Here is a 15,118-nt window from a genome sequence, read left to right as displayed (position 1 = left end):
TTTGCGTTTACCTTTGTAGAGTGGTTTAAGTCTTACAAAATTCATACTGTACATTATTTGAGAATAGTGGTGAGTGCCCTGAATTTGTCAGAAGTCCTGACAATTCCTAGCGTCACTATTCAATACTTGTATGACTGTGAGAAAGCCATTCCATTTCTATGGGCTTCAGTTTTTTAAGCTGAGAAGAATAGACTAGTTCCTGAATTCTGGGTTATGTGGACTTAGGGTTTTTTTAAAAATATTTTTATTTTCAATATGATTGGTTTTCTTTGTAGTCCTATATATTATTTATTTACATTCTAAAACATTATTCTAAGAAGGGATCCATAGATTTACTAGACTAGCAAAGGTGCCCATGACCCCAAACATTAGGAACCTCTGATTGTTGATCTCCCAGGTCCCCTCTAGCTTTAAACTATGATCTCATATGATCTTCACAATAATATATACACAGTATACATGCATATACATATACACATACGCATGTGTGCATGTATATATGTTGTACACATGTGTATATACATGTATACACATATGTGTATGTTGTATATATACACACACATATATACATGTATACATGCTTCTCTGTCCTCTCTCTCTCTCTCTCTCTCTCTCTCTTTCTGAGTCTGTCTCTCTCTGTCTCTCCCTGTTTGTCAGTCTCTGTCTCTGTCTCTCTCTGTCTCTCCCTGTTTCTCTGTCTCTCTCTGTCTCTCTCTCTCTTTCTCTCCCCCTCTCTCTCTCCTTGGTGTCCCTGTCTCACCTAGACTAGAAGTGCAGTGGCCATGAACATACCTGATCTCACTATTAATCTGTTTCTCATGCAGGCTGGTTCATCCCTCCTTACTCAGTTTGGTGGCCTCCAGCACCACATTCACCCCAGGTTTAGTGTAGACAAACAATCAACCCAGCTCATGGCAGCTCACAACTATTAAGTTCAATCCATCTACCTGCCTCAGCCTCTCAGGTAGCAGGGATTATAGATAGGAGCCACCATGCCTTGATAATAATAATAAATGATGATAGCTAGCATTTATATAGTGTTTTAAGGTTTAGGTACAAGTGTTATTGCCCTCACTTTACAGATGAAGAAACTGGGGTTAAGGAAAGACTAAATGATTTTCCCAACTAATAAAGTATAGTACTATAGGAATTCAGATGAAAGGAGGGGTCAGTGTTCATTGGAGTCTTCAGGAAAGATTTCATGGAAGAGGGAAGAACTTAAGCTAGGTTTTATATTATCTACCAACTAGCTCTCACCAAGCTACCTCTGATTCTGCTGGACTTTGCTCAATGGGCTTCACAAGCTCAAAACTAGAAGCTACCAACACATTCTCAGATTCAAAGGGCTATACCATTAGTGATGAGTTGGTGTCATTGAAATAGAGAAAAAGTTTCTCTGTATCTGAGTTGCCTCTTGCTATACCTGAGGGTAGGGAGGAGAGGAGAGAAGAACTGATAGGACAGAAAACTGTGACAAGATGCTGAAAATGATAAACACACTGAGACAGAAGTGGACCTAAGGCAGACAGCCCAACCTGGGACTTATCAGTTGGCGGATGCCTCTTCTATTTGGAAAACATCTATCAGTGGAGGCCTTTGAGTGACACTGGTCTCCATGGACCCCAAAGATCCATGTAGCACAGCCCAGGCCCCACCAGGGAAAGATCAAATAGGGGAGGAGAGGTTAAGGGGAGGAGTGAAAGGAAAATCTAATCAAGGAAGGAGAAAATGAAGGTCTGATGTAAGACAGCTCCATTTCAGAACTGGGCAGGGGACATTTTCCAGTCTGTCTCATTAATGCAAGGCTGAGAGACATTGCGAGTGGAATTAAGAAGAGGAATCTAATTTTATTTCTCAGCCAGTGAAATTAGACATAACCCAGAACATTCCACGGGGAATCATGCCACTCACTCATTTGCTCATTCTCTATTTCTCTCAGAACATGGATTTTTAATAACTGGGTTTTCATCACATGGAAATGAACTATGTTTGGCTAGGGGGGAATGTGTGTGTGTGTGTATGTGTGTGTATTGGGGAGGGGGAATGCTTGTGTGGGTGGCTTTTTAACTTTTAAAATTTAAAATAAAAGAAAAAACATCATTTAGGAAGGAAAAAGAGATGTGGTACGAAGGGCTTGAAAGTTAGAATACAGCATCGTAGGCCATACCCTAAAAGCTCAGGAAAACTCAGATTGTTCTAGTGTTTCTGAGGCATTCAAAACATCCTATAGGGTGTCTTCAGAGCTATGAAATGATTCAGGCTATGGAGTGACCCACTCAGCTCCTCAGATTGGACTCTGTCCATTTGATTCCTTGTTAGTTAATTGAGATGGGATCCATAGCTATAGGTTATACTACTTTTTTTGTACCTTTTTTTTTAAGAAGTAGGGTGGTACACAGGAAAAAAGAAAAACACTGTATTAGGAATAAGGTGTCCTGAGGTCTAGTCTGTGCTCAGCTGATTAACTATGTGACCTTGGACAAGTCATTTAATTCCCATAGTCCTCAGTGTTCTCCTCTGCAAACCAAGAACTCTTCTAGTTCTAGCATTTTTGTTTGATATAGTTTTCATGTCTTCTTTTCTTGTATACATATTTTCACCCCACACCTTACCCCCATTAGACTGGGGGCTTCTCAAGGGAGGGACTTTATTTCTTCTCTTGCCATTCAGGACCAAGGACAGGACCCTTAACACAAGGGAAGTTCAGCCTATGTTAATTGAAGCTCTGTCCTTAACAAAACACTAATATATTTAATGAGTACTTAAGGTGAGTGAACCTACCTTGGGTGCAGGATATGGGGAAGAAGTGTGTTTGGAGATAAGACGGGAGCAGAGGGCACTGGGTACCTGCGTGAGGTGGAGAAAAGCAAGTTTCCAGCCCTGTGGAAGGAAACTGTGGTCCCTTGCCATCAGAGATAGCTGTTGGAAGCCAGTGGGCTGCACTGACATGTCAGTCTAACTGAGGTCATCATTTTCCAGCTCATCTCACTCTCAAAGCAGGTGCTGACTGGACTCTTCAGGAGAAATGATCTATTTGATTTCAAGAAGTTCCCAGCCCTCAATTACTTCTGAGGTGCCTTCAAGCTCTAACTCTATATCTTTGTGATCCCTTTCCCAGAAGTGTCTCATTCATCCTGTCCATGTATCCTCTATTCATCCTCTCAGCCTGCAGTTACACTGCTACCACCAAGGAAGGGACATTTACCAACTCTCATTTTTTCCTCATTTTACCAAGGGAAGAAATGAGGTTGAGGAATGTAACTTGTACCATGAAGAAGAGGACTGGGCACCTGTACCACCCACCCCTTCTTGCTATCATAGAAAGCGTCAGGCTTGTAGCCAAGTTGGTTAAGTGGGAGATGATTTAGTTTTTTTTCATTTTTAATTAATTTATTTTGAATTATCAACAATCACTTCCATAAGCTTTTGAGTTTTAAATTTTTCTCCTTCTCCTTCTTCACCTCCCTCCCCAAGGTGGCTTGCAATCTGATATAGGCTATACATATATATTCCTATCAAACGTATTTTCACATTAGTGATGTTGTAGGTAGGAATTAGAACCAATAGGAGGAACCACCAGAAAGGAAACAAAGCACGAAGAAGAAAAAAATAGCAAATAGTATGCTTCAATCTGCATTAAAACTCTATACTTCTTTCTCTGGATGTGGATAGCATTTTCCAACGTGAGGCCTTTGGAGATGTCTTAGATCTTTGTATTGCTGAGAAGGATTAAGTTTATTCATATTAGTCATCGCACAACGTGGCTGTTACTGTGTACAATGTTCTCCTGGTTCTGCTCATTTCATTCAGCATCAGACCATACAAGTCTTTCCAGGTTTTTCTGAAGTCAGCCTGTTCATCATTTCTTATAGCACAATAGTATTCCATCACATTCATATACCGCAACTAGCTCAGCCATTCCCCAATTGATGGACATCCTCTCAATTTCCAATTCTTTGCTACCACAAAAAGAGCTGCTATAAGTATTTTTGTATATGTAGTTCCTTTTCCCATTTGTATGATATCTCTGGGATATAGCCCTAGAAGTGCTATTGCTGGGTCAAAGGGTATGAACATTTTTATAGCCATTTGGGCATAATTCCAAATTGCTCTCCAAAATGGTTGGATCATTTCGCAAGTCTACCAAAAATGCATTAGTGTTACAATTTTCCCACATCTTCTCCAACATTTATCATTTTGCTGTTTTGTCATGTTGGCCATTCTGATAGATTTGCATTTTTCTAATCAATAGTGATTTAGAGCATTTTTTCATATGACTATAGATGGCTTTAATTTCTTCATCTGGGAACTGCCTGTTCATATCCTTTGACCATTTATCAATTGGGGAATGACTTGTATTCTTATGAATTTGACTTAATTCTCTATATATTTTAGAATTTATATTATATAGAATATATTTTTAGAATTTTCTACCTTCCTTCTAATCTTGGTTGCATTGGCTTTGTTTGTGCAAAAACTTTTCAATATAATGTAATCAAAGTTATCCATTTTGCTTTTTGTAATGTTCTCTGTCTCCTGTTTGGTCATGAATTCTTCTGCTCTCCATAAATCTGATAGGTAAACTATTCCTTGCTCTCCCAGTTTGCTTACAGTGAGATGATTTAGTTTTGCTACCCATAGTCACTGTAAATGGAGCTAATGCCCAACCCTAGACAAAATAATGAAGTTATTGTACTCCATGTTAAGTTTGGAGGAGAAAACAACAAAAGTTGTTCCTCTGTGAAAATTTTCTCTTTTTAAAATTTTTCTAGAGCACAGAGTTTGATCTTTCCATTGTCCCCATTTTCCCTACCTTGCATTATTCTTATCTGTGGATATGTTTCATCCCCCACCCCACTGCAGTAGACTACAAGTTTCTTGAGATCAGGGACTGTTCTTTTTTTTATCTTTATATCTCCAGCACCAGGTGCAGTGGTTCATACACAGTAGGTGCTTAAAAGCATTTGTTGCATTAAATTGTTTTTTAGAATCCCCTTCCTTATGCCAGTTCTATGTCTTTCCTTTTTTTTTTTAGTGACACTTCCCTTTCTAATCTCTGACAGTTACCTCATGGTCTTTCCACTTATGAAAAATTACTCTCTGAAGAAATAATTTGAGGAGCAGCTAGGTGGTGCAGTGGATAGAGCACCGGCTCTGAAGTCAGGAGAACCTGAGTTCAAATCCGGCCTCAAACCAAACACTTGACACATACTGGCTGTGTGACCTTGGGCAAGTCACTTAACCTGGATTGCCTCACCCCGCCCCAAAAAAGAAATAATTTGAAACTCATTCATACTGAGGTCTAAGTAACTGATGAGGTTTAATATGACACCCCTCCCAGAGTTATTTGCATTTTAACAGGACTCAAAGGCATCAGTTAAAGAAATAAGTTACAATTTTCAGTATTAGCTTTAGCATAAGGTAGAAGAAGGCATAGTTTGAAATAAGGCAAGGGAAGAGTAGTTTCTGGTCCTTGGAAATCTCTCCTCCTAGGTAATAGGTTATTTTGCCTGCTTCAATAACTGGACTTATCACTAGGACTCCTCTGTTCCTCTCCAGTTCCTGGGAGACAACTTGTCTCCTCTTCCATAGAATAAATAGCCTGCTAGGTCTTTCACAGATGGATCCCTCCTGCTGCATCCTGAAATGCACTGCTAGACTCATCCAATACTCAGGATGGGGAAGGGATGAAGTAAGGATTAGACTCTGGAGGTGAAACTAGGCTGCCTGTGATTGGGGGGGGTGGGGGGGGAAGGAAGGAGGCAACAAGGCAGAAAGAGAGGAGAAGCTGCTGCTTCTGATGCCTTAAGCACCAACAAGTTATGATCACTTCACTGGTTTCTAAACCACCAAAAAGTGAACAAGAAATTCCAGCAAGTAATAATAGAGCTAATGAAAACTTCCAAGATGATGTGCCTGTGAAATCAACTTTTATTCTGATGTCCTGGGTAAGAGGTAGCCTCTTAGCAATTCTCTGGAGCTATTGTTGCTTCCAAGGGAAAGTCATAGTTCTATGTGGACCTGGACCAGGTGTATCCCAGACCTCTGGTCTTTCTCATTCTCACTCCCTCTATTACTGTGATTCACTGGTTGAATCCAATTCTACTGCATTAAACTCAATTCAATTTCAAATCAGTTCATGAAATACTGAGTGCCTATTGCGTTGGGTTCTATAAAGAAAGAGAATTATGAAGAATGGCCCCTGTCTTTAAGGAGCCTACAATCTAGCTGGGGTGATAAGACCAACACATGGGGAGCAATCAGAAGAATAAATCACAATAAAACATAGTAAGTTACATTTACTGTAAGGTTTACAATTTAACACACATATATTAATTGCAAGGCAATGGGGTATAGTGGATAGCATGGTGGTCCTGGAGACAGTAAGACCTGAGTTCAGATTTCTTCTCTGATATTTACTAGCTGTGTGACCAGAGGAAAATTATTAATTCTTAATGCCCCAATTTTCTAAGAGAGAGAGAGAAAGAGAGAGCAAAGGTTAGATTGGAGGACCTCTAAGATTCCTTACAATTCTAAATTTATAAGCCTAGGATAAATGTCTACTATGAGCAGCACATCATGCTAGCCTCTAAGGAGATATAAAATTTAGTTAAGATATGGTCCCTGAATTCATGGAGTTTTTAGTATAAGCAGAGGGAGAAAATGCAAGCATAAGGGGGAAAAGAATAAGCATTTATTAATTGCCTACTATGTGCCAGGCATTGTGCTAAGTGCTTTACAAACATTATCTCATTTGATTCTCATGCCTCACCCTGTGAAGGTAGCTACTATTATGATACTCATTTTATAGATGAAGAAACTGAGGCAGATAGAGGTTAAGTAACTTGCCTAGGATCGCACAATTAGTAATTGTCTGAGGTCAGATTTGAACTCAGATCTTCCTGACTCCAAGTCCATCTCTCTATCCTTTATGCCATCTAGCTAAGTCTCTGAATAAGATTGATTCTTGTTTGGAATGGGGACCCAGAATTCTCTTCATGTAAGTGAATTCAGTGTAGAGAGGACATCTTTCCCCCCATGGTACTTACTACCAGCTTTCTTCTGGGGGCAGAAAGATCTTTCTAAGGGGGTAAGGTTTTTTAGTGCATCAATCTAACGTGAGCAACAAGGATGAGAAACACTAATCTGGGTGGGAACTTTTTGTCCCTATGCTAGCCTAACAATATCTGAGCTACAAAGTCAGCAACTCTAAAAGTTAGCTAGGGACATATAATTATCTCCATTTGTTTAGATAAGAATTTGAGCCTCAGAGAGATTAAGACTTGCCTAAAGTTACATAATTCATAAGAGTCAGAATTGGGGCTCAAATCCAGGTTCTTTGACTCCAAATACAATGGGAAGAATGCCACTACATCAGATCATAAACAAAGACTTGATTGTATGAATTGAATGTGAATGCAGAAACCAGAATGCGCTACTGGTCATATGGTCCAGTAGGAAGAGGATTGGCTTTAACATCAGACAACACGGATTCAAATTCGGCCCCCATTTCCTGTATGACCTTGAAATTAACTTTCCTCTTCTGCAAATGTTGGTGTGAGGGAAGAAAAACTAGATGATCCACAAGGTCCTTTCTGAGCTTTGAATCCTTGATCCTATCATCAGAGACTTCCTTGAAGAAATGGGCCTTGAAAGATAGAGGTGGGGATGGTGGAGGGAAGAGTAGTGTGGAGGGTGGGAGTGTGTATGTGCATTTTTTGCAGGTACTAGGACTACTATTACTACATTTACTTAAATGTGTCCATGCTATTCCCCAACTCCCTCCTTTTCCTCAGCCCCAGAAGAATGTGAGCTCCTTGAGGGCAAAAACTGTCTTTGTTTCTGTATCTCCAGTAGTTAGCAACAGTGTCTACCATGTAATAATTATTTAATAAATGCTTGAGTTTTATTTTATGAATAAGATAACCAAAACCCAAAGGGAGGTTAAGCCCAAGGTCACACAGGTAATTTGTAGCAAGCCCAGGACTATAACTTAGGTGTCCTGACTCCTCATCTATGTCATGCTTCCCTCTCATGCTTTTCCATTGCTACTTCTTTGAACACCCTCAGTGGGGCTATCTGTTTTGAGTGGATAGTTCCAGGTACAAACTCTAAGATCTCTCTTGAAGTGTCCCTGACCCTTCTACTTGTCATGGCCTCTGAGGCCTGGGCAATGGAGTGTGGAAGATGCTAGAAAGACATGGGAGATGAGCCTCCTGGGTAGTTTACCTGGTACTCTCAGTATATTCTTTCCCAGGGATAAAATGTCCCTGGGCTGTGTTGTCTGGGGCTCCCTTATGTTAGACATAACCCAGCTGTCGTTCCCCAAGCTTCCTTATCTCATTTTGCTGAATTTCATTGCCTTTCTGGAGATTCCCTGGGGATTTGGCCTCATTCCCAGCCAGACTGGAAAAATTTTCTGAGCCATCACTCCGGGATCACTGGGATTTGCCTTCAATGTCCAGTTTCCCTCAGTGAACAGCTCAGCTCACCCACTGATAAGATATAATTCAATTCAACTCATCACCTTTCTTAATAGCACCTATTATATGCATAGTTCTGTGTTAGGACTAGAGAAGATACAAATTAAAATAAGGCATAGATCCTGGTCTCCTGGAGTTTATAGTCTAGTAGGATGATAAGGCAAATGCAATTAACCTTTATACAAAATAATACAAGATAATCAAGCAAGCAAGCATTTATTAAACACCTGCTGTGGTCCTAGCGCGGTGCTAAACACTAGGGATAAGTGAAATAGTCCCTGCCCTCAGGGACCCTGCACTGCAGCAGGGGAGACAACATGTACACATAGAAGCACATCAAGGCATAGCCACAACATATAAATCAGATACAAGATAACTGCATAATAGAGGAGCAAAGTGCTCTATGAAGTCTGCGGAATCTAGGAAGGCTTTATAGAAGAGGTGGCAGTTGTGCTGAACTCTAAAGGATGGGATAGGAATTCAACCCAAAAAGTTGAGAAAGGCCATTGTAGGCAAGGGGAAGAGTGGGAGCAAGAGAGAAACAGTAGGAAATGTAGAGATTATCTCATTATACACAGCATATATGGAAGAGAATAATATGAGATAAAGATGAAAAGTTAATGGAGATCATCATTGCGTTCTTAGAAAGTAGCTAGGCTGAGCAGCAACTGTTGGTGCTAAAGAGCTAGCAGTTCTTTGTTCTGCCAGTGGGTCTTGATGTTGGAGGTGGGTCCTACCATTATAGAACACTTTCTGTGTACAGTGATCAGATGACTAACCAGATGGCTTTTTTTGCATAATTCATTTTATTCACTGCAGAGTAAGCATATACTAAGCAATTAAGCCATTGTCTAAATCTACATAAGGATCCAGATGGCTTTTTATTCTTCACCTTATTCCTGGATATTCTTTACAATCTATGGATAGGGCAAAACAAGGCCCAGAGAGGGAAACTAATTTGCCTTAGGCTACCCAGCAATATGGTACATGATTCAAACCAGGCTCTCCAGGTTTTTACATTATCTTACACCAGACAATGTTGTCTCCTTTTACTCCAAAATGAGCTTTTAGCTTTAATGGTGAAAAGTACCATAAGTATCACTGTCTTTGGAGACTTGATAGACAAAAAAACTCAGGTGGGGTTATAGTTCCCTTCTTCTTCCTCTCTCCTCTCTCTCTGGCTATCTGAAACTCTTACGTAGGTTCCTCTTGAAGAAGGGGAGAAAGACCAAGACCTTTGATTGCAATACATATATCTGGATTGCCTTGGAAGAAATTTTTAAAATAGCATGACCCCTGTTTTCCTCTTTTCTTTCCCTACCTTCTGGGGTTTTGGAAAAAGGACTTAGCACTTTATGATGGCCACATAGGAGAGGGGAAGCTTTCTAGAGGAGGCCTGGCCCTGTGTTGCCCAAATCACTGAGATCAGCATTCTGCCATCCCCTCTTCCTCATTGGAAAGTAAAGAAAATCCCAGTCTTTCCAAGGATGTATGTTCCACTCCTCTCCACCCTAGGCAGGGAGTCTTTCCCTAGTGCCTTGTAATGTTTGCAGTTGTGTTGTTCTCTTGGCCTTGGCATTAGGAATAGATCAATCACAGAGTTCAGCCTCCTGGTCATCTGTGCCTCTGGGAATCAGAGATGTCTCTGCTGTGCTGTATCCCTAAGAGCCAAGCTAGACGCAGGAGTGACAGCATATTCTTAGGAATAACCAGTTGGGGTGCTTTAAGCCAATGGGGCCATCATCAACTCATAGCTCTAGGTCTTTCCTTTTTTAGGAGTCTTATAGGGCAAAGTAGCTTGGAATATATGGCAAGTAATTGGCACAGTGGATAGAGCCCTGGACATGGAGTCAGAAAGACCTGAGTTCAAATCTGGCCTCAGATACTTACTAGCTGTGTGACCTAGAGTAAGTAATTTAACCCTGTTTGTCTCAGTTTCCTCATATGTAAAATGATCTGAAGAAGGAAGTGGGAAACCACTCTAGTATCTCTGCCAAGAAAGCCCCAAATGGGGTCAAAAAGAGTCAAACATGCTAAAAAAATGAGTAAACAATAGAAAGTTTGGAATAGAGTCAGCTGGGTTCCAATCTTGCTTCTCTCACTTACTATGTGTGTGATCTTGGGCAAGTCATTTAACCACTTGAGGCCTCAGATTACTCTTCTGCAAAGTAAGATGACCCCGAAGGTCCTTTCCAACTATGATCATATGTATATGTATGTATGTGTATATGTATATATGTATATATATGTGTGTGTGTATATATGTGTATATATATATATACATATATATATATATTTATTTATTTATGGTAGCGCTACTTGACCTTGCCATTCATGAGCCTGTAGTTTCCCTTAGCAGATTTGGACCTGGGCGGCGGGAGCTCATAGATGCCTAAACATCTCTTCCTCCCGTCTTTATGTGTATGTGTGTATGTGCACACATGGCCCTGGTTTATCTTAGGAGAAGGGACCTTAAAGACTATTTAGTTTAATTATTTTACTTCCAAATGAGTTTAAGTGCTTTGCTCAAGAGCATATAAATAGTCATCAGCAGAGCCTGGACTTGACCCCATGTCCTCTGATTCCAAATAGAGTATGCTTTATCCTATACCATAAAGTCTTTAAAATCATGGGGACCAGTTGGGAAAAAAGTATCCATTATTTTCTTGCTTTCCATAGGCAATTCAATGCCTCTAGTTCCTTTTCCAAAAGAATCTGGGATACTCATTTTACCGAAGATCCCTGCCATGCACACACACACACACACACACACACACACACACACTTATACACTCCTGGCACACTCATCTAGGAAAGGAGAAAGGGAGAAAGATCCTGGACCCACTTAATCCCAGTGTCTGGGTGCCCGGAAGTATCAGAGGGCCCTTAGCCTGAGGACACTTTTTTTTTCTGCTAAGTCCCAAATTGGTTTTCTGCTGGAGTACAGTTCAAAGCTTGTCTAAAACTATAAACACACTTTGTCTTCATGCAACAACTTAAAGGTTTTGACAGACCCTTGGCCTGGTGGGAATTAGCCAGTTTCTTGGGTCTCTGATGCCTGTCTTCCTGGAAGTAGAGGATTGGTGGAAGGGTGGGTAAAAATGGAAATAAGAAGTTGTGATGGTCAGGGTGACCTAAAGAAACTCCATTTGCCCCTTTAACCACATCACATCCACAACGGGTGGGATTAAGACTGAGAGCAATCTTTTCAGAAAGTACAAATGTTACTTAAGGTTACATAGCAAAGTCTAACACAAGACTTTGGGCTTGTAGCCTAGAATTTTCACTCTGTTGCACAGGTTCCTGAGTCAGTCCTGTAGGTCCTCAGAGGGTCTCTGCTTTCTTCTCTCTCAGGCCTTTTAAACCTGGAGAAGCTGCTCAGACAATTCCTCATCTCCAAGGACACACTCTCCGTCAGGATGCTGGATGACAGCCGGGATCCCACCCCGCTCCTCAAGGAGATCCGAGATGACAAGACAGCCACCATAATCATCCATGCCAATGCCTCCATGTCCCACACCATCCTCCTGAAGGTAGGGAGCTGGAGCTGTGAAAGAAGGACATAGGGTCCAAGAGGGAGGTCTTTTTTTCACCAGCATTTGCTCTCTTGGCTGCCTCCAAGTGATATTCCCCGAGTCATTCCACAACCCAGATTAAATCCCCCTCATCCTGCTGCCTCCCTCTTTCCCCACTCTTATTCTAAATGCTAGCTGGATAATAATCGTGATTTTTCATTTACATAACGCTTAATAGTTTACAAAAATGTTTTCCAGATAGAAAGTGAAAGTATTATTATAGACTCATTTTACTTATGAAACTGAGGCTAAGACATGCCCATGGTCACAAAGTTAGCAAGTAGCAGAGCTGGAATTTGAACTCAGATTTCCTGAAAATAAAAAGTATCAAGGAAGGTGAAAGCATGTTTCCTGGCCTAAAGGATCATAGCATTATGAATTTAGAGTTGGAAGGGAGATTCTTTTTACAGATGAGGAAACTGAGGCCCAAGGAGGTTCAAATGAATTGCCCAGGGTCACATAAGCAGTAAGTGACAGAACTAGGGTTTGAACCCAGATCCTTCCATTCCAAATCTAGTTACAGTTATAGCAGTTACAGTCTGGACATACAAATCGACAAAACCCAAGTGAATGACTATTCATAATTGTCAAATCTGTGTGAAGGCACAGTTAAGACTTCTTAGAAGAAGGGTAATCTTGACTTGGACTTTTAAGGTAGAGAGATGGAGAGAGAGAGAGAAAGAGAGAGACAGAGACAGAGACAGAGAGAGAGAGGGAGAGGGAGAGAGAGAGAGAAAGAGATGAGGGAGAGAAGGAGGGAGGGAGGGAGAGAGGGAGAGAGGGAAGGAGAGGAAGAGAGAGAGAAAGATGAGAGAAAGATGGAGAGAGGGAGGGAGAGAGGGAGAGAGATGAGGGAAAGTGGAGACACAGTTTAGTGGAGAAAATGATAAGGAAGAATAAAAAAGACATAGCCTGTGTGATGGTTTATAGGCAGAAGGAAGTGAATCATCTGTAGGGGACATTGGAGCAGTTTAAAGCAGGTTTCCACAGTCACTCAGAATCCTAGAATTGGAAGAAACCTTGAAGACCCTTTTGTCTAACCCTTGCCTGTTCAGGAAATAGAACTTTCCCTCGCCATCACCTTATGTGACCAAAGCCAGAGTCCCCTCTGGGCCCATTCATATGTTTAGTCATTTTCGGTCATTTTCAGTTGGACCTGACTCTTAATGACCCCATTTGGGGTTTTCTTGGCAAAGATACTGGAGTGGTTTGCCATTTCCTTCTCCAGCTCATTTTACAGAAGAGAAACTGAGGCAAACAGGGTTAAGTGACTTGCCCAGGGTCACACAGCGAGTAAATGTCTAAGGCCAGATTTGAACTCAGGAAGATGAGTCTTCTTGTCTCTAGGCTTAGTGCTCCATCCACTGCGCTACCTAGCTGCCCACTCTAGGCATAATACAGGACAAAAAGATGAAAGTCAGATTTTTGGGACACACTGTAGAAAAGACTCCAAGTTTGCCATTCCTAATGTTGGAGCAATTCTGAATAGCATTTCCCTCCCAGAAAGCAGTTGTCTTTTGGCTCTCTGATCTGGGGGAGTCATAGGATCAATCAAAAGCTCATAGATCTATTCAGTTGTTCAGTCGTGTCTGACTTTTTGTGACTACATTTGGGGTTTTCTTGGCAGAGATACTGGAGTGGTTTGCCATTTCCTTCTGCAGCTCATTTTACAGATGAGGAAACTGAGGCAAATAGGGCTAAGTGACTTGCCCAGAATCACACAGTTAGTAAATGTCTGAGGCTAGATTTGAACTTAGAAAGATGAATCTTTCTGATCCCAACCCCAAAGCTCTATCCTCTGTACCACCTTGCTGCCCCATAGATCATAGATTTAGAGTCCATCTAACAGGAAAGGAGGGGATAGAACCCAAGGGAAGGACAGTATGCAGTGATGAATGGGGTGTATTTGGTTGTACAGTTGAGAAGAGACTTGGGAGCAAAGCAGACAGTTCTTTTTGAAGCCTTCCTGGATCACAGGCAAGGTGCTAGTGGCACTTGGTTAGGTGAGAATAGAGATAGATGCTAGAGAGGGCTGACACTGTGGTAAAGCCTTTCCAGAGCTCACTGGCCCATCCTAAAACCATTTTAATTTTACATTTAAGTGCACCTTGCTATCTTTTGCCTGGGGACTTGATTCCTATTTACCTTTTGATGAGAAGAAGAAGCCAGGCAGACACTGAAATTATTGTCTCCCCTTTCTGTTCTCCCTTCACCCATCCCTCACCCACATTTTTTTGTCTTGAAGTTAATAAGAGATTTGAATGAGTTTTCTCCTTACCGAGGGCTATCCCTTCAGCCCGTTGCTATAGTAATTTTCCGCTGCGCCAAAGCAGTGCTTTTCCAAGGTGTCCACATGCGCATGTTCACACACACACACACACGCACTCACACATACACCCCAAATGCAGGCTTTTCTTTTGCTCCTTCCTCTCTCATCTCTAGGGCCTTCACTTAGCCATGACCAGTAAAAACATCAAGGTTAAAGGAGATCCACAAGTGGAACCTAACTGGAGGTTGACCCTGCATAGAGTGCAAAATGAGGGGTAAAGCCTAGATCAGAATCTGAGGCCTGGAACCCGTCCTTGTCTCAGTTGCTAAAGTTTAGTCCTCTCATTCTGGCATTCTCTGTAGGCTGGTCTCCCTATCAGTCCTAGCAGAGTTTTAATTCAGTGGCAATTGGCAGTCTGGCTATTTTCCCTGAGAAGGAGCCCTGTGTGGATCTGTAGCCTGTATCATTCTTGAATAGTCATAATTTCTAGAGCTAGACCGATTCGATCCAACAGATGTCTGTTATGTACAAGGCACTGGGCTTGACACTGGACGTACAAAGGAAAATCTGGACTTGGAGACAGAAAAACCTAGGTTCAAAATATCATCTAAGGCATTTATTACCCTTGTGACCCTGGGAAAAATACTTAACCTCTCAGTACCTCAGTTCCCCTAATTTCTAAAATAAGGGGGAGGAAACTACTTCCTCAAAGGGCTTATATTCTTTTTGTCGTTGTTTCAGTCACTGTGACCCCATTTGGGGTTTTCTTGGCAAGGATACTGGAGTGGTTT

At 41.4% G+C, this 15,118-nt stretch overlaps 1 protein-coding gene across 1 annotated transcript in view; it reads left to right on the top strand.

Annotated features, from left to right (window-relative positions):
• The window catches only part of GRIK4 (glutamate ionotropic receptor kainate type subunit 4), a 436,546-nt gene that overhangs the window by 167,417 nt on the left and 254,011 nt on the right, over positions 1 to 15,118 (top strand). The window contains exon 5 of the mRNA XM_027835648.1: positions 11,838 to 12,016. Within this exon, the coding sequence (XP_027691449.1) occupies positions 11,838 to 12,016 (179 nt within the window). The remainder of the gene's footprint in view (positions 1 to 11,837; positions 12,017 to 15,118) is intronic.

Source organism: Vombatus ursinus, unplaced genomic scaffold (genome assembly GCF_900497805.2).
Source record: "Vombatus ursinus unplaced genomic scaffold, bare-nosed wombat genome assembly UNPS02014816.1, whole genome shotgun sequence".
Classification (NCBI taxonomy): Eukaryota; Metazoa; Chordata; class Mammalia; order Diprotodontia; family Vombatidae; genus Vombatus; species Vombatus ursinus.
The sequence above is the reverse complement of the archived record's forward strand: the minus strand, read 5'-3'. Positions and strand labels throughout refer to the sequence as shown.